Source organism: Vicia villosa, linkage group LG1 (assembly GCF_029867415.1).
Source record: "Vicia villosa cultivar HV-30 ecotype Madison, WI linkage group LG1, Vvil1.0, whole genome shotgun sequence".
NCBI lineage: Eukaryota > Viridiplantae > Streptophyta > Magnoliopsida > Fabales > Fabaceae > Vicia > Vicia villosa.
The window spans coordinates 15,724,481-15,749,320 of record NC_081180.1 but is presented as its reverse complement, the minus strand read 5'-3'; the positions used below and the strand labels follow the sequence as shown (position 1 = coordinate 15,749,320).

General features: G+C 33.6%; 3 protein-coding genes across 5 annotated transcripts; all 3 read left to right on the top strand.

Annotated features, from left to right (window-relative positions):
- Positions 1 to 1,216: 1,216 nt before the first annotated feature.
- LOC131629528 (THO complex subunit 6-like) lies at positions 1,217 to 7,205 on the top strand. Of its 2 annotated transcripts, none has more exons than XM_058900320.1 (13): positions 1,217 to 1,539; positions 1,649 to 1,680; positions 1,780 to 1,875; positions 2,361 to 2,437; positions 3,323 to 3,368; positions 3,814 to 3,874; positions 3,962 to 4,015; positions 4,129 to 4,209; positions 5,076 to 5,115; positions 5,270 to 5,382; positions 5,514 to 5,624; positions 6,568 to 6,684; positions 6,826 to 7,205. In XM_058900320.1, the coding sequence occupies exons 1-13, from the start codon at positions 1,327 to 1,329 to the stop codon at positions 6,913 to 6,915; spliced, it is 1,131 nt and encodes a 376-aa protein (XP_058756303.1). In that variant the 5' UTR covers positions 1,217 to 1,326; the 3' UTR covers positions 6,916 to 7,205. The 2 variants fall into 2 exon arrangements, with proteins under 2 accessions (XP_058756303.1, XP_058756297.1); XM_058900314.1 differs by having other exon boundaries at positions 2,361 to 2,443.
- A 5,684-nt stretch (positions 7,206 to 12,889) lies between these two features.
- On the top strand, positions 12,890 to 14,941 carry LOC131601600 (signal peptidase complex subunit 1-like). Of its 2 annotated transcripts, none has more exons than XM_058873463.1 (2): positions 12,890 to 12,984; positions 14,486 to 14,941. In XM_058873463.1, the coding sequence occupies exon 2, from the start codon at positions 14,486 to 14,488 to the stop codon at positions 14,765 to 14,767; it is 282 nt and encodes a 93-aa protein (XP_058729446.1). In that variant the 5' UTR covers positions 12,890 to 12,984; the 3' UTR covers positions 14,768 to 14,941. The 2 variants fall into 2 exon arrangements, with proteins under 2 accessions (XP_058729446.1, XP_058729453.1); XM_058873470.1 differs by having other exon boundaries at positions 12,898 to 12,984; positions 14,452 to 14,941.
- Positions 14,942 to 22,784: 7,843 nt separating this feature from the next.
- LOC131601593 (peroxidase 59-like) lies at positions 22,785 to 24,635 on the top strand. Its single transcript, XM_058873454.1, has 4 exons — positions 22,785 to 23,131; positions 23,234 to 23,419; positions 23,828 to 23,993; positions 24,190 to 24,635. Exons 1-4 carry the CDS (start codon positions 22,913 to 22,915, stop codon positions 24,609 to 24,611), a joined length of 993 nt encoding a protein of 330 aa, XP_058729437.1. The 5' UTR covers positions 22,785 to 22,912; the 3' UTR covers positions 24,612 to 24,635.
- Positions 24,636 to 24,840: the final 205 nt, after the last annotated feature.

The window sequence follows — 24,840 nt, the reverse complement described above, 5'->3', positions numbered from 1 at the left end:
GAATATCCGTGGGGATCTGTGGGGATGGGGATGGAGGGAAATATTCCCCCGTGGCGGAGATTGGGGATGGGGATGGGGACTAAATTTGGGAGCGGGGCGGAGAGTGGAGAAGCATCCTCCGAACAATATCTGCCCCGTTGACATCCTTAGGTCATGCACACACGTTATATATGGGTGTCATATTCTAGAGCGATTTTCTTACAAGCATATATTCGTGTGTATTATTATTGATTTTTTAAAATATATATTACACCCTCACTCTTTTTATGGTGACTCGATTTTTATAATTTTTTTGCAATAATCTAAATCAAATATTTTATTATTTCTTTTTTTATTCCATAATTATTTCCACCAATTTTTAAAATTGCCACAACAATGCAATATTTTTGCTTTTAATGTTTACAATTTTATTTTAATCCATTCAACATTTTTAGAGTTGTATTATAAATTTATGTAATATTTAATTTATTTTTTTATTTTAAAAATACTCCTGTGTAATCACTTAATACTAAATATTTTATATATTATATAATTATTCTTAACAAAGACAATTTATTAAATAAAAATGAAAAAAATGAGAATATATAATCTAATTCATTAAAAAACTAGCAAAAATTATAATTATTTATAAAATTTAAAATAAAATAATATATATATATATATATATATATATATTTTAAAACTTTAACTTACCATTCGATTGATAATTATTTTTTTAATGTTAACTCTAGAATTCTCAAAGAGTACTAAATTTTAGTGATACTAAGAAGAATTTGTTTATTTGAGTTCATTTCAAGTATAAGTTTTATGAAATTGTTTTGAAGAAAAAATAAAATTAGTTTATGTTATTTTTTATAATTTATTTAAATTTGTGTTACAAAATTTTCAAAATGATATATAAAAATAAATAAATTCTTAGATAGCGGTGATAAATAATCGAATACGAGATACTTTTGTACAAATTAATTTAAAATTTAAATTTATTTCAAAATAAAATAATTATAAAAAATAAATGTCAATATTTAATTGAATAAAGATACCGATATTCAATTAAGTTTTAGGGTATCCAAATATTTACCTAAAAATTTGTTTATTTTACTTTTTACTTTAAAAATAATTTATAATTAAATATTAATATTAATTATAATAAAGATTTGTACTCGTTAATCAATTGTTTAATCTACATATATTTAATTAACCATTTGAGTTGAATTAGATTGATGAAAATATTTGTGTACAATTTTGTTTCCCGCATAGCTTGTGTCATTGTGTGACAAAACGCAGATAGGTTGAAGAAAGAAAAGCGAAGTGAGAGCGAGGGTTACAATGTTGGGTGACGCCACGAACTGGAACGAAGACTTGTACAGAGAAACCGTATTAAAGGAAAGAGAAATTCAAACCCAAACCGTTTTCAGAACTGCTTGGTCCCCCTCTCAATCTCAAACCCCTAATCTCAACTCTCTCATCGTCGCCTCCAGCGACGGTTCCATCGCCTCTTACTCCATCGCTTCCACCATCTCTGCTTCCAAGCTCAAAAATGTTCGTATCCTTTACGCTAAACACCGCTTCCATTGCATTTCACTATTTCTTTTGTTTATTAGATGAAACTAGAAATTCTCATTTCGTTGATTTTGTGTTTGACTTGCAGCCATTTGGTTTAATCAATGCTGATACGGATAGGTATGTTTGAGTTTAGGATTGACAATTGATTTTATTGCTTCAGATTGTTAGTAGTGTTATTATTATTAGGGTTTAACTGTGTTTTTACTTGCAATGTAGTTTATTGGCTGAGCCAGATTGCTTTTTTCAAGCGCATGGGGGATCTGCATATGATGTCAAGTTCTATGGTGATGATGATAATGCAATTTTGATGAGGTTCGAACTAGTACTGCATTCTTATTATGCTAGTTCTAGACTATAATACCTATCAAGGTTTTAAATAATGGTCCGGTAAAGGCTTTCGCGATTTTGATTGTTGTCATACTGATTGCGGTTGTCGTGGTTTGATATTAACCATAATTTCTTTTTTTTTCTTCTTTTTCATCATAAAAACGATGAATAACGGTATGGTATCTGTATCGACACCTTTTGATATTGTGTTTTGTCGCGGTCGTTTTAGCGGTAACGGACCGTTTTTAAAACCTTGATACCTATCTTTTTCAACTTTGCCATTATTTTGTATTATGATTCTGCTATTCGAAATTTGAGTCTACTACTTTTGAAGCTTTTTTTTGTTTACCGAGTCACGTTTTCCAATGATGTGTGTTTAGTATTATGATTTTGGAGGAGTTGTTTGTGTGTTTAGTATTATGTTAAGTTTACCATTTGGCCCCTCTTCTGACAGTAGCTTTACCTCACAGTTGTGGTGATGATGGCCGGGTTCGAGGATGGAGATGGAAGGAACTTACAAGCTCTAAATATGATATTACTTCAGAAGGTCGTAGTATGTTACAGTTGTGATAGAAATTAAAATTAGCTCATTCATTTTAATCTCTTTTATTTCTTTGATGTCTGAAGTTACATGCATCTATTATTTTCTTACCCTGGCTATTTCATGAAGACTGTATATGTTTGTGATGCCACACCTATGAATCTTAGCTCATGGAGTTCAAATCAATATTTTATTTTAACTTTCAAGTGTTTCTTTTTTGAAATGAGAATGACACTTGGATTTATTCTTTTCCTTAGTATGACTAAATCTAGTAATTGCAATTTTAATTATTCAATATCAAATTGCAATGGGTCAATAAGAATTGAGTATTGTTTCTTTGAAATTATAGAGTAAAGATGGAAAAGGTAGAAGAGAGAAATACAACTCGAGTGCTATCATGAAAAAGCATTGATATTGGTAGTATGATATAAAACACTGACCTATTACTCCTACTTATACCAACATTTTAGGTCAAGTACTTGTTACTACAATTAGTACATAGCACAAACCAATAACACACCATACACTATAAGATTTGTAAAAGGATAACTCAATAAGAATCCTATCATATTACTGTTGAGTTCCATCTCATATTCATTTTCTTTATAAGTTGACATCAACATAGTTAATATGATGCAGCAAGACTTTTGACTTATTCCCAATATAAGTACTAAGCTTCAACTAAATTTCTCTGGTTTTCTAAGGCCTTCCATGATATTCTTTATCCTCTCCCATACACTCCCTGATTGAATGTGTATTTGATTTGATTAAGGACGAGTTGCAATGTCCATATTCACTTATGTCTTCTATGTCAACATATACTTTCTTGTTTTTACTTTTTGGTTGATAAATTGTTCAAGGTCTTAGATATGCTATCCCTTAATGTTTCAGGAAATAATATCAAGCCCGTCCTTGATGTGGTAAATCCTCAACACAAGTGAGTGTTTAGAGAATGAATGTATTCTTCCGCTTCATTGGCTAGTTATTATTTATAATTAACTGAAGTAGGGGATGGTGTTTCCTTCTTGACTTCTGAGTTATTTGTTCTCTTTTCCTGTATACTATTTGAGTATATTCTTCTACATCCGGGTTCTTCATCTGGTATTATTATTGATTGCTCCTAACAAAATAATTCAAAGTGATTTATGCTAATAAACTTGGATAGTTGAAACTATTGTTTATCTTGTATGATTTTACAATGTCAGATTTCTTTTGCTATTTGCCTAACTAGAGACCTGTTGGAGAAAGGGATTATTCAAACTATCTGAGCATGTGCAGAAAGTTTCTAACTTATTATATAGTATCAGACTATCAGTTCCATTGTTCCCCTATTTGTGGTTTTCTGATTAACCTTGATATGCCCGCTTACTGTCGTCTTTCAGAGGTCCTTGGGGTTCACTTTCACCTCTCCCTGAGAATAATGCTATTGCTGTTAATACTCAGGTTTTACTTTTTTCTTTGTCACAATATTTATCTTTCTTGTTATTTTGTGATTGAGGTAGTATCTTTATTGTTTTTACTTAACTGTAGGCAGGATCTGTTTTTGCTGCGTCTGGTGATTCTTGTGCGTATTGTTGGGATGTGGTATGTGTTTAGCTAGGGTGAACTTAATTTAAGTGTATTAAGTTTCTTGGGATAACTTGATTTATAGTTGCATCTCTGTTCATGCGCTGGTCTAACGAGTTTAATGTTTCTAGGAAACTGGTAAATTAAAAACAGTATTCAAGGGTCACTCTGATTACTTGCATTGTATTGTTGCTCGCAACTCATCCAATCAGGTTTTGGTCCTTAACCTTATAAACTCTGTCCTTTTTTGACTTGATGGTTATTGAAAATTGTTAAGCCAGAGGGGAAGAAAGCAACCTGCTTTACTAGCTTTTACAGCTATACCAAATAAAAAATTATAATAACGCATTAAACAAAAAACGCAGAACTAAAACAACAAGACTAATGGAAACATCTTTAGATATCTAACTTCAGTGACAAATTTAATACTTCACACTTTTTGTATATAAGCTACTACAGGAATGTTTGCTTTTGATTTTTATATGTTGTTTAAATTTCTCCACACGTGTTTTGTTTGTAGACATAAGCAATAGAATGTCACACAGACCATTTTGTGTGCAATTGAGATGAAAATAATGGATATAAGAGGAAAAGAAGTGGTCCTATTAGATAATAACAGTATTAAAAAAATAAGGAGAATGTAGATATAACATGGAGTTCAATTATTTAAAGTGAAATTTATAATTATTTTTCAAAATAATAATGCTCTATATGTGTTGTTTTCTTTATTAGTTTTAGAGTTATATGTAAATTCTTTTTTAACCTATAAGAGATCTAAACAGGGCATTAAAAAAGGTTACCTTATACAAGGTTATCGAGGGGGATAAAAGAAAAAGGGGGAAAATATATACTGTTGAACTTAAAGCCGCCAAAGACCTCTTGTACTTGTTACCGAAATAGTTATTCAACAAAAAAGGGTTAAAACTTTACCCAAGTAATAGAATTTTAATTCCACTGTTCTTATGGTGCTAGAGATGCATAGGATGAAGTTTTCTTATAGTAATCTTACTTATTGTCTTCTCACACAAAATGTGTTGCCCGAGATTTTAACTTGGTTCCTTTTTTGAACGATATTCAGATCATTACAGGTTCAGAGGACGGGACAACACGAATTTGGGGTATTAATTTTCTTACATATATATTTTTTACAGCACTTATTAAAGCATAACAAACTATATTACTTATACTGTTTTTTGGTGTAAATAAACAGGTTTCTTAAACACTCTCGTTAATCTTTATTTATTACTTATATTATTGTGTCTTACTTTCTAGATTGCAAAACTGGAAAGTGTATCCAAGTGATTGATCCAGCAAAACATTTGAAGTTAAAAGGACCCATGTCATGGGTTGGCTCTGTTGCTTTAGATGCAAGTGAAAGCTGGTTGGTAAGGGAATATCTATATCTATGATTTTGCAATATACTTATTGCTCCCCTGGTATTTCGGGTTTACATGTGCCAATCTGGTGTTTTGTTAGTTCTGTGATTAGTTATGGCACCATTTTCACCATTCTACAGGCATGCGGTAGTGGACGTAATATATCACTTTGGAACCTTCCTGCCTCAGAGTGCACATTAAAATTTTCCACTCAAGCTTCTGTACAAGACATGTTATTTGACAATAATCAAGTTAGTTGGCTATCTCTCTTATCTCAGTTGTTTTCAACATTGTCATAATGTTAGATCATCGTAGCTTCAGGACTCACGAGAAAGACATAAAAGAAAAGTTACTAATATAATATCATATGCATAACAATATTATCAATATCATCTACGAACATCTGCACTATCATTAACCTTAAAATAAAGCCTTTTATGTACATTATTGGGGAGCTCCCCCTCTCCTTTTATCTCTTCTTTTTCCAGGTTCATGAGTGGTGTAATAATATCTATATAGGCGGCGGCGCTACTAGTTCTTTGAATTTTAGAATATTTTCACCTACGCTTTGAATGAGTTTGTGTTCTCCAAGATTGATTATATTTGACTTTATTTTTGTACATATGCGGAAATACTAATTGCGCCAATTCTAATTATAATCTTTCATATGAACAAGACTACTAGTTACTCGTATGAAGTGATATTTTTTAAAATAGTGAAAGATTGTTAAAATATTACAAATTAATGAGAATTGTTCCCAGTTCCGACTAAAAATTTATGGATCCGATACTGACATGTATGATAACGTTGTCAAAACTTAATATTAACTTCGAAAAGCAAGAATAGGTGTACCAGAAAAAGATTAAGTTTCTCTTGGATGATGATTCTGTATCTTCATGTTTCCGAACCCTTGATTTTTTTATTATTGGCTTTTGTGTTTTTCTGGTCCAAATTGGCTTGTGCATTTTCCTCCTCTCGAGTGAGAATTGTTAATATCTACTCATTATAAATACTTCAAAATTTCAAGTATCATGTTAATATCTACTCATTATAAATACTTCAAAATTTCAAGTATCATCCTTTTATGTCGTTAGAATTGTTAATCTCTACTCATTAGATGTTCTTATAATATATGCATTGGTGTCACTGTTATTGTAGATATCTTATTACCTATTGTTAATTTTTGCATTTCAGATTCTGACAGTTGGCGCGGATCCTATACTTAATCGCTTTGACATGAACGGTGAAATCGTTTCACAAATACCATGTGCTTCTCCATCAGCTTTTTCTATCTCTTTACATCCAGCAGGGGTATGTTTTGTTTCAACATTATTTCCTATTAAATGGGGTTAGAACATTTATTTAGGTTACTAACTATTCAGCTCAAGCTTTTTACATGGCTCCTACTGTCTGCTTTCTCTTATTTATTTGGTCTATTCCGGATTATTTCAGGTTATTGCGGTTGGAGGTTACGGATGTCTTGTGGATGTTATCTCGCAATTTGGCAGCCACATGTGCACATTTCGTTGCCAATGTGTTTAGAAAATGTTGCAATGCGCAATATAGTCTGAATTTCGAAGCTTGGAGCCCAGAGCCAAAACAACAAAATGGCTTCTAACTCAATGAATATCAAAGATTACATGGATTTACAACAAATTGCCGGTAGATACGTAGTTATTTCCTCAGGGCACATTTAAAGTGTATCTAATCCAAAGGCTGGCCAGGGTAATTTTTTTTATGAGGGAACCAAATACAGTATGTCTTAATTGTAATATACTGTATATGAATTTGAATATCTAATGAGGAGTATTGTATAAATATTGTTCTATAAATACTTTTGGGTAACCATAGCTATCATCATGTTTTGATTTTTTTTTCTCTTCATTCCTATCTGAACTATAGTTTTTCTAAAATCCACTATATCTCTTTATTATAAAATCATTTTGCAATGGAAAAAAAAATAATAAACAATATTTTTTTTCGTATTTTCAAAAAAATATTTCTAAATGTAAATAGTAGATCTATTCCCATGCGAAGGATTAATCATATTTTTGAAGTGATAAATCCCCAAAATATCTAATGATATTCATGCCAATTGGAAACGGGTTGAGGTAAAAAGATAAGTAATTTTTGTTGGATTATAATTGCTACTTGGAATGATATAATTACATAAATTTAGCGTCAATATCTATTGAATTGTAAAAAGCTCATCCAAATGTTTATAAACTAATAAAATCTCTTACATTTTGATTCATATCTCATATTTTGATACAGGTGCTATTCATCTTGTGTTGAATGCAATATCAAAGAATGCCATTTTTCAACCCCATCTTAATCTTAATTCAAAAATCCTAGTTCACAAGGTCTAACTCATTTTAAAAATGTTGATATTTTTAAATTGTGCATCTTGTTTTGGATTCTAACTCAAAACCTGTGTATAAATTTTTAGTGATTTTTGTCATTTAGTCTATAATTAGAAAAAACTCAGCTGTTTGTGTAGAGAAAGAGTTACAATCACATATGTTTCCTCTGATCAATGTTCACGATGCATGAAGTAGGAGAAGATAAGTTCCCAAACTAAGCCAAGCCGGTAGTAGTAATGTTTCTCTCTAAATAATGACTTGAGATCCAATTTAAAGAAAAAAACTAGTTAAAAACACGTGCATGTACCTGTATTTAAGGTATTGATCACAATGATTAAAATCAATAATTTAAGCATTTAATATTTAAGTTTAAACATCTAAATTAAATACTAACACATACTTTAACTTGAATTCCTTATTTTAATTCTTATATTGTGAAATACTAATCATTTTAAATCTTATATTCTCATTTAATTTTTTTTTAATTCTATATTTAAAATGATTTTTTTTAATTGTTTATTGCATCCAATGTCAAAATAATATAATACTTTGATTTCTCTGATCCCTAAGCATGCTGCTGCAAAGAGTATCAAGGAGTATAGACCTATATCCTGTTGTACTACAGTCTATAAAATTAGGTGATGGCTAGGAGAATGAGTGAAGTCCTCCCAAGTATTATTAGTAAGAATCAGGCAGCCTTTGTCCCGGGGCAGGATATTCACGACCATATTCTTTTGGCTTATGAGTTGGTTAAGGGGTATAATAGGAAAGGTGATTTGCCAAGGTGTATGCTTCAAATGGATATCCAAAAAGCTTATGATTCTGTGGATTGGTAGGTTTTGAAAAAAATCATGGCCGAAGTAGGGTTTCCCAGGAGGTTTATTGACTGGACTATGTTAGCCGTGACAACTGTAAGCTATTAATTCAATATCAATGGGAGTATATCTCATAGCATGAAGTCACCAAAATGACTGAGGTAAGGTGATCCCATATCAACTCTTCTATTTGTGGTGGTAATGGAATACTTGCACAGGAAGCTTGTTGAGTTGAAAATGATCCCTAATTTTAAGTTCCATAGCAAATGTGAAAAAGTAGGGCTTATTGATATGAGTTTTGCTGATGACTTACTATTGTTCTCTAGAGGTGATGAACATTCTGTGCAGCTTATGATGAAGAGGTTCTGTGACTTCTCTTAGTCAACTGGTTTGGTGGTGAATCCTGCCAAATGTAAGGTTTTTCGTGAAGGTATGGATAAATCTCAAGAGAATATCATAAGTGATATTACATGTTTTGGCATAGGTAAACTGCTTGTACAGTACCTTGGGGTTCCCTTGGAGAGTAAGAAGTTGCCAGGCAATCAATGTATCCAATTAGTAGAGAAAATAGGCAAAAGAATTGGGCACTAGTCTGCACAGTTGCTAAGTTATTCTGGCATGATTCAATTGATTAACAGTGTGATCTTTAGCACTGCTAATTACTGGCTACAGTGTATCCCTCTTCCTAAAGGGATCACTAAGAGACTGTAAAATATGTGCAGGATTTTCTTATGGACAATAAAAGAAGAGAAATCCAGAAGGGCCCCTCTTGCTTGGAGCAAGATTTGTGAGCCAAAGAAGCAAGGTGGGCTGAATGTGTGTGACTTGGAAAAATGGAATAAGGCTTGTGTCAACAAATTGTTATGGGACCTGTGTAGGAAAAATGATAGCTTGTGGGTGAGGTGGTTTCACAGTTACTATATCAAACATGAGCAGACCATGACTGTGAAGATTAAATCCAGTTGCTCTTGGATTCTGAAGACTATTCTTAAGCAAAGAGAGGAGGTTGAAGGCATGCAGATCTAGCAGGATACTTTGATTGCAAGGACTTTCTGCAAGAAAAAGTTTTATCATGGTTTCCTTAGAAATGCTCAAATGGTGCCTTGGAGAAAGGTATTGTATGATAATGAAATACCTTAAAGAAGAAACGAGACTATATTGGATATGACTGGATGCATACTGAAGCTGAAGAATTTACCAAAATTCTTATGGGGTGAAACAGTCACCACTGTTGTCTATATATTGAACAGGTGTCCTACAAAGAAACTAAAGAACAAGGTTCCTGAAGAAGTTTGGAGTGGCAAACGATCATCAATGAGTCATCTGAAGGTGTTTGGCTCTATTTGTTACAAGCATGTTTCTGATGTAAGAAGAAGGAAGCTCGATAACATGAGTGAACCTATGATTTTGGTAGGATATCATAAAACTGATTCATACAGACTATTCAATCCAATTAATGAAAATATCGTGATAAGTCAAGATATTGTGATTGATGATAATTCTGTCAGGTATTGGAATTCTGGTAATGCATTTAACAAGCCTCTGATGAGTTATGGCGTCGATGAAGAAACTGATGAAGTTGAAGTCGAAGCAGTTGCTAACATTCCCAACACACTCAAAGTCGAAGAGGGTGTTGCTAGCACAAGCCAAAGACCTCAAAAACTACAGTTCTTCCAGCAAGTCTTCAAGACTATGAAGTGGTTAATGATGATGAAGTCTCACCGGACGGAGAATGTTTATTTTTCTTTACTTGCAGGTGCTAAACCAATCAACTATAGCAATGCTTTAAAGAATAAACAGTGGAAGTCAACTAGGGTCGAAGAGTTACAAGCAATCAAAAGAAACAACACATGAGAGTTAGTCGAATTTTCAACATACACAAAAGTTGTCAAAGTGAAGTGGGTGTTCATGTTGAAACACAATGTTGATGGGTCAATAGCAAGACATAAGGAAATATTAGTAGCTCGATGATTTCTTCAGAGAGCGGGACTTGACTACTCTGAAGTATATGCACCAGCCGCAAGATTGGAGACTGTCATATTGGTGGTAGCCTTAGCATATAAGCAAGGTTGGTCGACATTTCACTTAGATGTGAAATCAGCATTTTTGAATGGTCCTTTAGATGAAGAGGTATATGTCACACAACCTCTTGGTTTTGTGATATAGGAGGAAGCAAAGAAAGTATAAAAATTTCTCAAAGCGCTCTATGGTCTAAAACAGACACCTAGGGCATGGAACAAGAAAATTGACTCATACTTAGTCGAATTGAGATTCGTCAAATGCAAGTCTGAGTATAGTTTCTATGTTAAGTTTGTGGCAGAAGATATAACAATCATCTGCTTATATGTCGATGACTTGCTGGTAACTAGAAATAGTGTGGAGAACTCATCGAAGTTCAAAGAGCTGATGTTGAGGGAATTTGAAATGTCGGATCTGTGAAATTTATCGTATTTCCTAGGCATGGACTTTCAAATTACCAAGCAAGGTATGGTGCTGCATCAAAGGAAGTACGTCAAAGAGATACTCAAAAGATTCAGGATGCATGATTCGATTCATGCATCTTCGTCTCTCAAACCAAATTTGAAAATAGAGAAGCATGGAGAGGAGGACAAAGTCGATGTAACTTTGTTCAAACAAATTGTCAAATCTCTGAGATATATGTGCAACAGTCGACCTCATATAGGTTTCTCAATTGGATTGGTGAACAGATATGTGAGTGAACCAAGGGCGTCACACATGAATACTGCAAGAAGAATTCTGAGATACTTAAAAAGATCAATAAATGATGGAATTTTGTTTCTAGGAGATTCTGAAATCAAAGAAGCTACAATTACTTTCTATTCAGATGCTGATTGGTGTGAAGATAAGGAAGACCAAAGAAGCACAACTCATTACTTCTTTCAAGTATTTGGTGCCCCAATCTCATGGTGCTCGAAAAAGCAACATGTGGTGGCATTATCATCATGTGAGGCTGAATATATAGCAAGATCATATGTTGCGGGTCAAGCAATTTGGATCAGGTCTATGCTGGAAGAGATAGAGGTCAAAGTAAAGAAACCTCTGGTATTGCAGATAGACAACAAGTCAACCATTAATCTTGCAAAGAATTCAGTTCTGCATGGAAGAAGTAAGCACATTGAGGCTAAGTTTCATTTCCTGAGGGAAAAGGTAAACCAGAGTGAACTTGAAGTGAGGCATTGCTCGAGTGAAGCACAGTTGACCGACATTTTCACCAAAGGATTGAAGATCGACATATTTTTAACTTTGAGAAAGAAATTAGGAATAATTCAGATCGACTATGATTAGTTTGTTCGACAACTTGGATTATAGGAGGTATGTTGTGATATAATCCAAGTTGTAGCCCAAGTCCAAGTTAGTTAGGGTTAGGGCTTGTTATGTTAGTTACTTAGTATACAAGTTATTTAGTTGTATATAAATACATATTGTAATTCAGTTTCTATTATCACCTTCAATAATAACTATCCTTATTCTTCATTCTGTATCTCTTTCTCTCTTCACTAAAAGTGTCTCACGCACTAACATCTCAGACCTCCGAACCGTAACAACCTTCCCAAGACAATTCTTTCACGAACGTGAGAGAAGTTTTGGTCAAAACTTTGAAAAAAAGAGAAGGATTGAGTGAAAAGAATAGAAGGATTTTGGTTGGAAGTGTTTTGGAAGGTTTGCTTTTATTCATAACACCAAAAATCTTCTAATTTGGTGAACTCAAAATTTGTATTAAATAAAGTTTTGGAGAACTTGCATAAAATTTTCAAATATATTTTATGTTGTTATAGAATTATGAAAATTAAAAATATTATAATAATAAACACTCTTTTATCATTTTATGCAAAATTATTTTATCAAAACATGTAAAATACTATATTTTAAAAAAAAAATTATTTTTTAAAGTTCTCCTTTTTTTTATCCTCTAAACTCCCGAACAAAACTTTTAATATTATACATAAAACATAAACTCGTGTATTGCTTTCATAAACTTGCATTTCTCTAGTTATTTTAAAACAATCCAATTTAAATAATTATTTTATGAACTACACATTTAAGTTAGTTATTCATTTCATATTTATATATGTATATAATATAATATTATTATATAATATTTTTAAGTGTGTAAAATAAATTTATCCGTGAAGTTATGTTAGAAAGTTTTTTTTTGTAATTGTACATATTTTGATTTCGATGCGCCAATTGAATTTTTTTAACATCAAAAGGGCAAAGGTCTAGTAAAATAGAAGTCCACGTGTTTACTTTTAATAGGTAGATAATAAAAACATTACGTGTACATAATTTTTCTCTTCAAATAAAACTCTAATTATAAGAAAGGACTACAAAAGCTTAGTTCAAAATACCGCCTTATTTCGCACTCACAAGTCTCGCCCCCTTCTTCCTCACACTGATTCAACAACGTTCAGGTATTTCCTTCTTCTTCCTCTCGGTTTTTACCTTCAATGTCACACATACCTTTCTCTCCATTTTCATTCATCGTTAGATCTAACACTTTCTCACCCAATCCACTCGTTTTTTAGGGATACTCTGATTTCAATTTTGAGTAGTTTTTTTTTTTATGGTTATAATCATAATAACGTAATAACGCCACAATAGATCTAGATGAGCAAATAACTGTTTTAGTTCTTGAAATTGTAAAGCCTAGTCAATTTGGTCAAATTTGCAGAATAGCACAACATTAATTCCTTAAATTGAAAAAATATCAATAGATTTTGTATTTTTGTCAAATTTTGCACTACATTTAAGATTTCTATGGTTGATTTTGATGGAGAGACTGAATTGATTGATTTTGGTGGAAAACTATTAAGAAATATCTAGAGATTAATGAGCCAGATTGATGTATGATATTTGAAAAAACAATATGGTGTTGTTTGATACATATAGTTGATTCCGCATAATGGAATAAGGCTTGATTGTTGTTGTTGTTAGTGCTGTTTCGGAATTATTTCTTTTTAATGTCGGTTGTTTTTGAATAAAATGTCTGTGAGCAAAATGTTATGATTGTTGTTGGGACCAATATTGCCATCAGAATTGTGGCACATTAGCCTTGTTTGTTCCTTATTTTCCATAATATCAAATCGTACACAACTGCAACTACTACAATTTAAAACCTTAGTACTTCTTTAGGGTATATCAAGACTGAATTATTGGAAATGACAATATTAGAGAGAGTGTTGGGTAGCACCTATAGTAGAAAGCCTGAAGGAAAATAGATTTAGGTGGTTTGAGCATGTAGAGAGAAGACCTATAAATTTTGTGGTAAGGAAAGTAGATCAGATAGAGAGGGGTCAAGGTAGAGGAAGACTTGCAAAAACAATAAGAGAAGTTATTTAGATTTCAAGATTAACGATTTGGATATAAGTATGGTCATGGATAGAATATTATGGCGGAAGTTGATCCATGTAGCTGACTTCACTTAGTGATATAAGGCTTGGTTGTTGTTGTAACCACTTGTGAGACTATATAAAAGAGTTTACGTAAACAATTAATGCCATGTCCATAAGCGGTCTTTCAGCTTATTTCTGTAAACTCTTCAGAAAAGTTTATGAAAGTAAATTATAGTTTATATAAAAAATAGTTTAATTTTGTTGTATTTTTTTGTTGTAGAACTAGCTTATACATAAGTACTTATATGTAAATGTCTATGCTATAAAAGTTTAACCAAACTGTTAATCAAAACCGGGCCTTAATCTGTGTTAGTAAATGCAATATTAATTATTAGTTGGAATGGAGGGACACCAGAATTTTATGTTGCACAAAAACATGTATAACCCCTTTCAAGACTTTCAAAGTTCCTTGTATTACTTTCAAAGTTCCTTGTGTTTTGTATGTTTGTTAGGGAGTAATAATGTTTTTGGCGTTCTTTTTCTCAGTGGCTGAGTGTTTTTCTCTTGATTGCTTCATTAGATGGATTGGGAAGGGCAAAAGCTAGCAGAGCAACTGATGCAGATAATGCTGCTTGCATTTGCTGTGATTGCATTTGGAGCTGGATATCTCCTTGCTTCTTTCCAAACAATGATTCTCACATATGCTGGCGGTGTAGTTCTCACCACATTAGTCACTCTTCCGAATTGGCCCTTCTTCAACAAACATCCTCTTAAGTGGTTGGACCCAAGTGAAGCGGAAAAGCATCCAAAGCCACAACCATCTGTGAATGTAACTGCAAAAAAGAAATCCGTCAAAAAGTAGGTTTATTTTTCTTTTTGCTTATGTTGTACTAGCTTTTTCTTGAAGTTGATCCTTTGATCTTTGACAGAAATTCGCATTTCTTTCTGCATAATACAATGGACCTTCTTAGTGTACAACTAAACTATATACTTGTTTTGGATATTGCTCGTCTCCGCAGACATTTACCTTGATGCATGTTTACTCTCTCTCCCACTCCATTTTATATCTTTTAGATATTGATTGAGTTGGCTAATAGGATTGCTGATGTTTATGACTACTAAAAAGGAATTGCTGAGAAAAGTTTGTTTGGCTGTAACTCCAAAAGAACAACTGGTCTTAGTTTTTTTTTCCGCAAATTACAAAATGATCCAGTGATATAAATGACTTTAGGGAGGCTGCCTGAGATAATTTGGAAAGATATATCTGACTACAATTTTTCTTTTTGGACTATACCAGAACAGTCAAAACTAAATTAAACAAACTGGTCAGGTCGTTCACCCTCTAAAACCAGGAGGGTTGATATTCTAATCAAATTGAATCCTCTACATTCACATAAATCATGGATTCACGTATTTAGAACTTCTTTGACCATTCGATCGAGATATGAACCATTCCCTCTTGATCGAGGTCACTAAATCTTTGAATGCATAAATGCGTGTTTATTTGACTGCAACTGTAAAATGTTGATGAATTATACATGAAACACATTTAGAATGTCAATGGCAGTGACAAGGCAAAGTTTCCTTTTTGTGTTAACTATGGTTATTTAACTTGTTTCGTTTCACTTTACATTTAAATTGGCCTCGTTGTCGGGGACTCTCTGTCGATTTTAACCAATGTTAAAGTCATAAGAATTGTATCCCCGCGTTCTGACCCTTGAGTTCTTGCATTTCTGGCCTTTATGCGACCAAGTGTAAAAAATTCAATTTTTTTGAAAATCGACTATGAATCGAAATTTTACATGTCATTTCATCAGAAAAAAATCAGGGATCAAAGTCTCATATATTGCTATAAATATGGGACACCACTCTAAAAACCTTCTATATTTTATTTGATTTATTTTATGTTTTCATATTTTTCAAAAAAAATTGAAAAATTTTGTAGACTCTTAATTTGATTTTATTTAATTTTTATTTGTGGTCCTAAGTGGTGGAGAAACACCTTATGAAAATTCAAAATGTTCCTAGGAATTTGAAAGTATATTTTCGGACGTACCGTAGTTTACACTCAATTCATTCGTAAATGAGACTCACTTCTATTTTTTGCATAATATGAAGATGCAATTCCACAATAACCTCATATGCACCTCACCTACTCGTAAATGAATCGCATCCTCATTTTGTCATGATTTGGTTCGAAAATGCATCTCTGTAGTAAAATATTGATATACACTTTCGTATTCACCCTTTAGATAGTAGAATTGGACATTTTTTAAAAATACACTGATGTAATAGACCAGGTCTTATAACTATATCATCCTAATAAATTTTTTATCAATCAAACCATACAATGATGTAATGAGATGAAAATTTCATATATTATAATCAATCTTGAATCCATAATACTGTCAAAATAACAAATTATCAACCGATAATACAATCCATAGTCTATAAATACAAATATTATCGTACTGGATATATTAGACTCCCATCTTCCTTCACCGCCTCCTGCATTTCAATGTCGTTTGTGACTTAGATAAAATGACATCTACGATGACCCTCGCAGAAGTTCCTTTCAAAAAGTTTCCTTTGTCTATATTTGTTCAGCAAGATACATAATACGACGACATGCATGTAATACGTTAATAACATGATCTGCCCTAATTGGTTCCTCTAATATCTCTTGATGAGCTGACTTATGTGGCTCTCCCTCTGCATTCGGTGTCATAAAAGATGTGACACTCTAAAATACCACTAGACCTAGCCGTATACACAACTCTATTCGTTAGAAGCTATGATACCTCTTGCTCCAGACGGTACCAAATAATTAAGGAATCACCATACATGACATCTACATCTCTACGGACCATAGTACAAAAGGAGCACACACGAATGAAACTCTTGGAAAAATATGATTTGGCGCATGAATCGCTCAGGCAGATGTGGATGCATCATACAAGACCGACAAGTCAACCATCTAGAGTAGAAAGGTTATGCCATATAAAGGACGTGTCTGACGGTGATCGTCGTACGGTCGAAAGCGTATATGGTCTATTGATGTGCAGTCAAGATACACTCTAAAGGGCTCGATAGAATGATTTCCTCTGAGCAGAACAAATGCACAAGCATGTGATTGATTCTTAGTGTAGTCACAACAAATGACATTAGCCGAGATGCGTTGAAAGTGTTGGAGGATCCAGCTTGAAAATGATAAAAATATTTGTGATATAAGGTCGGAACTCGGAAATGTGTGGATATACCAAACTGATCATGTAAAGAAAAATGTTAAAATTAATAGTCTATAAATACAAATACTATCGTACTGGATATATCAGACTCCCCTCTTCCTTCACCACCTCCTGCACTTCGATGTCGTTTGTGCCTCAGATAAAATGACATCTACGATGACCCTCGCGGAAGTTCCTTTCGAAAAGTTTCCTTTGTCTATATTTGTTCAGCAAGATACATAATACGACGACATGCAGGTAACACGTTAATAACATGATCTGCTCTAGTTGGCTCCTCTAATATCTCTTGATGAGTTGGCTTATGTGGCTCTCCCTCTGCATCTGGTGTCATAAAAGATGTGACACTCTAAAATACCACTAGACCTAGCCGTATACACAACTCCCATTCGTTAGAAGCTATGATACCTCTTGCTCCAGACGGTACCAGATGATTAAGGAATCACCATACATGACATCTACATCTCTATGGACCATAGTACAAAAGGAGCACACACGAATGAAACTCTTGGAAAAATATGATTTGGCGCATGAATCGCTCAGGCAGATGTGGATGCATCATACAAGACCGACAAGTCAACCATTTAGAGTAGAAAGGTTATGCCATATAAAGGACGAGTCTGACAGTGATCGTCGTACGGTCGAAAGCGTATATGATCTATTGATGTGCAGTCAAGATACACTCTAAAGGACTCGATAGAATAATTTCCTCTGAGCGGAACAAATGCACAATCACGTGATCGATTCTTAGTGTACTCATCAACAAATGACTAGTGGAGATACATTGAAAGTGTTGGAGGATCCAACTTGAAAATGATAAAAATAATTGTGATATAAGGTCGGAACTCTGAAGTGTGTGGATATACCAAACTGATCATGTAAAGAAAAATGTTAAAATTAATAGTCGGACTAGATAACTGGTTGCTTGAGACGTAATTTTTACACACCTTTTAACATTTCACATGAACAAACTACTGCTGAATGATTATAATGCATCCAGAAGATTTTCAGACGTGGCAAAAGTAACTCCTTTCATTAATTAAACTAAATCAAATTGATCTAGTTCACAAACTGTCGGTCATTGTTTTTGTGCAATTCAGTTCGGTTTTTTCAGTTTTTTTAACAATCTAAAGTAAACTAGTTAGTGTTGGGCTGCTGGCGGCTGCAATATTGTATTGCATAACCTGTCAAAGTTTGAGCATATATAATGAACTTCTTATTTAAGCTCTTGGGTGATGAGAAAGTAGAAAGCAGGGTCGGTTATAATTTATAATAAAATATATGTACATATAAACTTCGTCTGTACTCTTTACCACTTTGGATTGGATATGTACACTGATACAATTTGTTAATTACTATTTGCTAGTAATGCTTTCTGACAGAGCATAAGAGAAGGTTAAGCACAAATAAGTTATATATCGATTCTAATGGATTTCCTACCTGTCTTCATTTGCTGGAAAAGGTTGTCGTAGAAAAGTGATATTCTGTAAGTGGATCAGCCATACAGAGAAGGAATGTTCAACATGAAAAAAGCTTAATTGAATTTTGATAATAGAGACAAATTTCAAGCATAATGCACTCCCACGATGCATTGTGATGTATTGGCATTGGGGAATGGATCAAATTGCATCACTTTGATTGGGCTAGGACATATAGTTATTAATCCTATGCTAAATAAATGAAGATGCAGACATGCATGAGGGCATCTATTACAAGGAGTGTATAGGATAATTTTATATGTGAGTGATAGGAAGAGATAACAATCATTTGATTAAAATAAACGGTTGAGATTTAATATCTCATCACGTGATCTTCTTTTTTTTCAACTGAAAACAGTTAAAAATATTATAGATAGGAAGAATATATTTACTCTAAGAGTAAGTTATTATAATTTACTCTACATCTTGATCATTTATTCTTTTCAATCTAATGGTTAAAAATAATAAGTACTTTGACACCTTTGTGGCATTTAATCATATCCATATATATATTTATATAGAGGCAGGATCCATTGTCACCAGGTGTAAGTCTAAAAAATTTACACCATATCTCAACTGTTAATAACATTCAATCAAACGGTCTTATAAATAGTCTATTTTTTAGAAGAATGAATATGTTATATATAGACCACGAGCTGAAGTCAACATTACATTTGTTGAGAGATGACACTCGAAAACACCCTCTTTTAATCCACATACAGGTGAGTTGAACCCCACCTAGATGGTGTGTCATATCTGTTGGATTTTAGATGCTTATAGCAGAATTTTATGAATCTAATTCCTAGATCATCATGCATATATCAATATTAATCATGCTAAGTATAAATTTATATATCTTTGGTGTGTGAATAAACGAAGGTGATAGCTTTCAATGAGCTCTTCGAGAACGTCAAGCGTCGTTCCTCTAGTGTTGGTCCACAAGCAACAACCGGATCCCCACATATACTAGTACATAAGGAGTGAACGATCTCTCTTTACTTTTATGGCTAGAGAGAAGCTAAAGATGGGAGTAAGAAAGCACAATCACATCTCTTCTTTCCTATGTAATCTCTATCTTATATAGATTTAAATGAAGGAGAATTGATTAATCTCATAATGTTATACATTGTGAGGCTTAATCATGCCTATTACTATCATTTCTCTTCCAATCCATAATCTCCTAATTTAATTTTTATGTTACTATTTGTGTGACCTCATAAAACTAAATAATATTAGGGGCATTTCTTGGTCTACTAGACCTATGGGGGCAGCAATAGGAGATTTTTTCTTCTCAACATATATATTGAGAATTAGATTCGAGTGGGACAATAGAAGGCTCGTTCACTAAAATAATTTCCTCCAATTCATGGTTAGACATGGGAGAAGATTCATGTATTGGATGCACTACTTCGGCCCTAACATCTAGCACTTGTGCAACTGCCTCTGACATGGACTTAACTACGTCTATTTGTTTCTCTTCTCGAACTTCTTGGAAAAAGATATTACTCCCACTTGACTATTTGGAAATGAAATACCTTTCCAAAAAGGAACCACAACGAGCAACAAACATGTTGCCCTCGGTGCGGTTATAGACATAATAGCCCTTTGTGTCTTTTGGATAACCCACAAAAAAATACTTATCAGATTTAGAAGCGAGTTTATCCGAGAGTAAACGTTTTACATAGGCCTTGCAACCCCAAATTTGTAGGAAATATAAACTGGGAAATTTCCACTTCATATCTCATATGGTGTCTTTTCTATTGCCTTTGATGGAGTTCTATTAAGCGTGAAAGCAGTAGTTTCAAGAGCATATCTCCGAAAGGATATCAGAAGCTCAGTAAAATTCATCATTGATCGAACCATATCAAGTAGGATTCGATTCCGCCTTTAGGATACACCATTCAATTACAATGTACCCGATAGAGTTAGTTGCAAATAAATTCCATAATTGTTCAAGTGATCACCAAACTCTTGACTCAAATATTTACCACCACGATTGAATCGTTGTGCTTTAATCGTTTTGCCAAGTTGATTTTGTACTTCATTCTGAAACTCTTTGAACTTTTCAAAGGATTCTGATTTATGCTTCATTAAATAGACATATCCATATCTACTTAAATCGTTAATAAAGGTAATGAAGTATCCAAACCCTCCCCTAGCTTTTGTGTTCATTGGTCCACATACATTAGTATGGATGAGGCCCGAAAAGATCACTGGCTCTTTCACCCTTTCCAATAAAAGGAGACTTTGTCCTCTTCACCATCAAACACAATTCACACACATCAAATGGAAAAAAGTTAAAAGATGTTAGAAGTCCCTCTTTGTGTAACGTTTGAACGTGTTTCGCGTTGATATGGCCCAAGCGACAATGCCATAGATAGGTATGATTATTATCGCTCGATCTATGATTTTTTGTTGTCTATGTTAAGGATATCTTAATCTAAGTCTAGATAACATAAATCATTGGACTTTTTAGCAACTGCATAAAACATTGAATTCAAGTAAATGGAGACAAAACCTTTCTCAATTATAAATGAAAAACTTTCATTATCTAATATAGTAATGGAAATAATGTTTTTGGTAATAGCAGGAACATTATAACAATTATTAAGATCTAATATTAATCCAGAGGGAAAAGGCAAACTATAATTCCCAACTGTGAGAGCTGCAACTCTTGCACTATTTCCAACGTGCAGTTTTACCTCTCCTTTAGCCAAGGTTCTACTCCTCCTTAGTCTTTGCACATTCGAAACAATGGGAGAAACGCAACCAATATCAGATACCCAAGAAGCAGAATTTGCTAAGTTGATATCAATGACAAATATACCTGAAGTAGAATCTCCAGACTTCTTGTCCTTCAGATACTTGGGACAATTACGCTTCCTGTGACCTATCTCATCACAGTAGAAGCATTTGGCTTCGGACGCCACCTTTGGCGCATTAGCATTTCTAAAGGCAACTTGCATGCCTTTATCTTTCTTCTTCTTGCCAGCCCCGTCCTTTTTAAACCCTTTCCCTTTGCGCACCATAAGAATATCTTTTTATGTGCAACAGGGATGTTTTGCCCGGCAGTCATGAGCATCCCGTATAACTCAGCGAGGGTTTTTGATACCCTGTTCATGTTGAAGTTCAACCTAAATTGGTTGAACCCTCCATGAAGGGAGTGGAGTATAATTTCAGTAGCCAACTTTTGGCTGTAGGGAACGCCTAACCTCTCTATCGCCTCAAAATATTCAAACATTTCATAGACATAAGTGGCGACCGGCTTCCCTTCGTCTAACTTACACTTAAGAATCGCCTTACAAATCTCGTACCTCTCAATCCGAGCTTGTTGCTAAAACATAGTTTTTCAGTTGTCGGATGATGTTGTAGGCATACATTCTTGCAAATTGCTTTTGCAATCTTAGCTCCATGGTAGATTACCTCAAACCACAAAGTGAAGATCTGATCAACAGCTGTCGAACAACCCATGAGGACAGTCAAAAGAGTCGGCCTTAATATTCCTTCACAATCCTAGCTTCATGAATGAAATTAAGGATTTAGGGGCAACTGTTATGGGTTGACCCCAATAAGGCTGGCCTAATTCGAGTGGTCCAAGAAACCCTCTAGACAAAATACGAACAGGTAAACCCTCTTCAGAAGGCCGCGCACTAGATTTATCTTACTTGCTGGTCATAGATCGGCCGTCAGATCTAATCAAATGGCATCCCCCACCCCCATGCCATGCCAAACCGGAGAAGTTCTAACCTCTCATTGTACATATAGGCTCAGCCACGCATCATAACAAGTATTCATTCATTTACTCTTACAAAGTTACATCTCTTTGGCTTCACTTACTTGGACGTTGGAGTGTTAACTTTATTAGTACAACCCAGTTCAACCGCATCAGAGGCTCATACCACTGCATTGGAAAAACTCATTCCATTTACTTCACCGATCTCATGTTCCACGCCGGAATAGAGAGAATATTTAACTTAAGAATTTTCCATTAGTGTAAGCTGTAGGCTAGTATACATTAAAAAATTAATTTCTTTAAGGATACCCACGATTATCATTTAATTAAGATATTGTCAAATTCAGTCAAACACGATGAGCACTAAGACGAAGCAAATAAAACCAAGTGGTTATTTATAGGAATATATACATGTAACACTTTCTAATATAGTATCAAACTCTTGTCTATAAATTAACCTTGATCAAGTTTCCACATTCATCGTGGCCTACCCTCTAGCATAATCTTTATCCTAGAAATTTCATCTTAGGCTATTAATTAAGTAATTAACAATGAATAGATCGAGTAAACTGGCTTGTTATTACTTCTTGCTAATCAATATGTTTGTGTTACATTTGACAGTAAGGTCTCAGCTAACAACAAATTTTTACAGTTCATCATGTCCTAACCTTACCAAAATAGTAAGAAAAGAGGTTATAAAAGCTCTTATGAATGAGATGAGAATGGGTGCTTCTTTGCTTCGTCTTCACTTTCATGATTGCTTTGTCAATGTAAGTAACTAGTTAATCTATATACATATGCATGCATGGTTTTGCATATATATTATATACTTGCTTTGATTGCTTAAATTTTCAATTTTTTGTGTTTATCAGGGTTGTGATGGATCAATATTACTAGACGGTGGTGCTGATACTGAAAAGTTTGCATTTCCTAATGTGAACTCTGTTAGAGGATTTGATGTTATTGATACAATCAAAACTTCAGTGGAGAGTGCCTGTAGCGGTGTTGTCTCTTGTGCTGATATAGTTGCCATAGCTGCTAGAGACTCTGTTCTCCTTGTAATTATTCTCTTCATTTTTATTTTATTAATTCTTACTTATTTTTTCCTATAATCCACTTTTCTTTTTTTTTGCGAGCTGGTGCAAATTTTCCAACCCGCACCCTCTACTTTGACCATATCACCCTTTTTTTTTGGGCCTTCCGGTGCAGATCTAAATAGAACAGACATGTTTGTTTGTCACCCTTAATTAATACAAAGCTTTTCTTTTGCTTTGGTTTCAATCTGTTTTTATGCTAATGGACGATGAGATTAGTCCCTCGAATTAATCGGTTCTCAGTTTGAATACTATTTTTTTTTAAATGCATGGGAACTAATATGGAAAAACTACATGACCTTTCTATATTATAGTACTTCATAAAAATGAATATAACCTAAACATGACCCTTATATGTATAATGTTTGGCAGAGTGGTGGTCCTTCATGGAATGTTCTGTTAGGAAGAAGGGATGGAACAGTCTCAAATGGATCTTTGGCAAATCTGGGTCTTCCTACTCCATTTGATCCACTAGCTACTCTTATTTCAAAGTTTACTAATGTAGGACTCAATCTCACCGATGTTGTTTCTCTATCCGGTAATTAAATACTCAACTTCATCTTTCATAACCGTCTTAAATTTTTAAAAACCATATACAGATTACTCACGATTCAACCTGACATTACAAATAGAGGCCTTATTTATCCTGGTTTAACAGTGACAAATATACTATGAGTCTATTTAGTCACGGTTTAACTGTGAGAAACTAAAATTATATTTATATATTTTTGAAGGTGCTCATACAATTGGGAGAGCAAGGTGTACACTATTTAGCAACAGATTATTCAATTTTTCTGGAACAGGTTCACCAGACAGTACATTAGACACATCCATGCTTTCTGACCTACAAAATCTATGTCCTCAGACTGGAGATGGAAACACAACTGCTGTTCTTGATAGAAACTCATCTGATACATTTGACAATCATTACTATAAGAACTTGCTCAATGGAAAGGGACTTCTTAGTTCTGATCAGATTCTGTTTTCAAGTGATGAGGCCAATTCAACTGCTAAACCTTTAGTTCAAAGCTATAATGATAATAGTGCACTTTTCTTTGGAGATTTTGTGAAATCTATGATCAAGATGGGGAATATAAATCCAAAGACAGGGTCTGATGGAGAGATTAGGAAGAGCTGTAGAGTGATTAATTCTTAGTAATGTGTATGGATTTGTAAAATATGAAATAAGTGAATGATTAGGAGTGTGTTTACCTTGTTATGTTACTGTTGTTTGTAAGAGAATTTGTAGGTGTGGTGTTCTTTTTCAAACAAAATAGAATCATATATGAAATAAATAAAATTCTAAAGATAGAAATATATGTTTTTTCTCTAGGATTAGATAAGTTTTGAAGTATTTATTTTATGTGGATATGATTTTATTCTTT

Bases quoted from the DNA above. Each gene is read 5' to 3' on its own strand.
- LOC131601593 (XM_058873454.1), top strand. From the start codon at position 22,913: ATGAATAGATCGAGTAAACTGGCTTGTTATTACTTCTTGCTAATCAAT. The intron at 23,132-23,233 runs GTAAGTAACTAG...TGTGTTTATCAG, and splicing joins TTCATGATTGCTTTGTCAAT to GGTTGTGATGGATCAATATT. The intron at 23,994-24,189 runs GTAATTAAATAC...ATATTTTTGAAG, and splicing joins CGATGTTGTTTCTCTATCCG to GTGCTCATACAATTGGGAGA.
- LOC131629528 (XM_058900314.1), top strand. From the start codon at position 1,327: ATGTTGGGTGACGCCACGAACTGGAACGAAGACTTGTACAGAGAAACC. The intron at 5,116-5,269 runs GTATTAATTTTC...CTTACTTTCTAG, and splicing joins CGGGACAACACGAATTTGGG to ATTGCAAAACTGGAAAGTGT. The intron at 5,625-6,567 runs GTTAGTTGGCTA...TTTGCATTTCAG, and splicing joins TGTTATTTGACAATAATCAA to ATTCTGACAGTTGGCGCGGA.
- LOC131601600 (XM_058873463.1), top strand. From the start codon at position 14,486: ATGGATTGGGAAGGGCAAAAGCTAGCAGAGCAACTGATGCAGATAATG.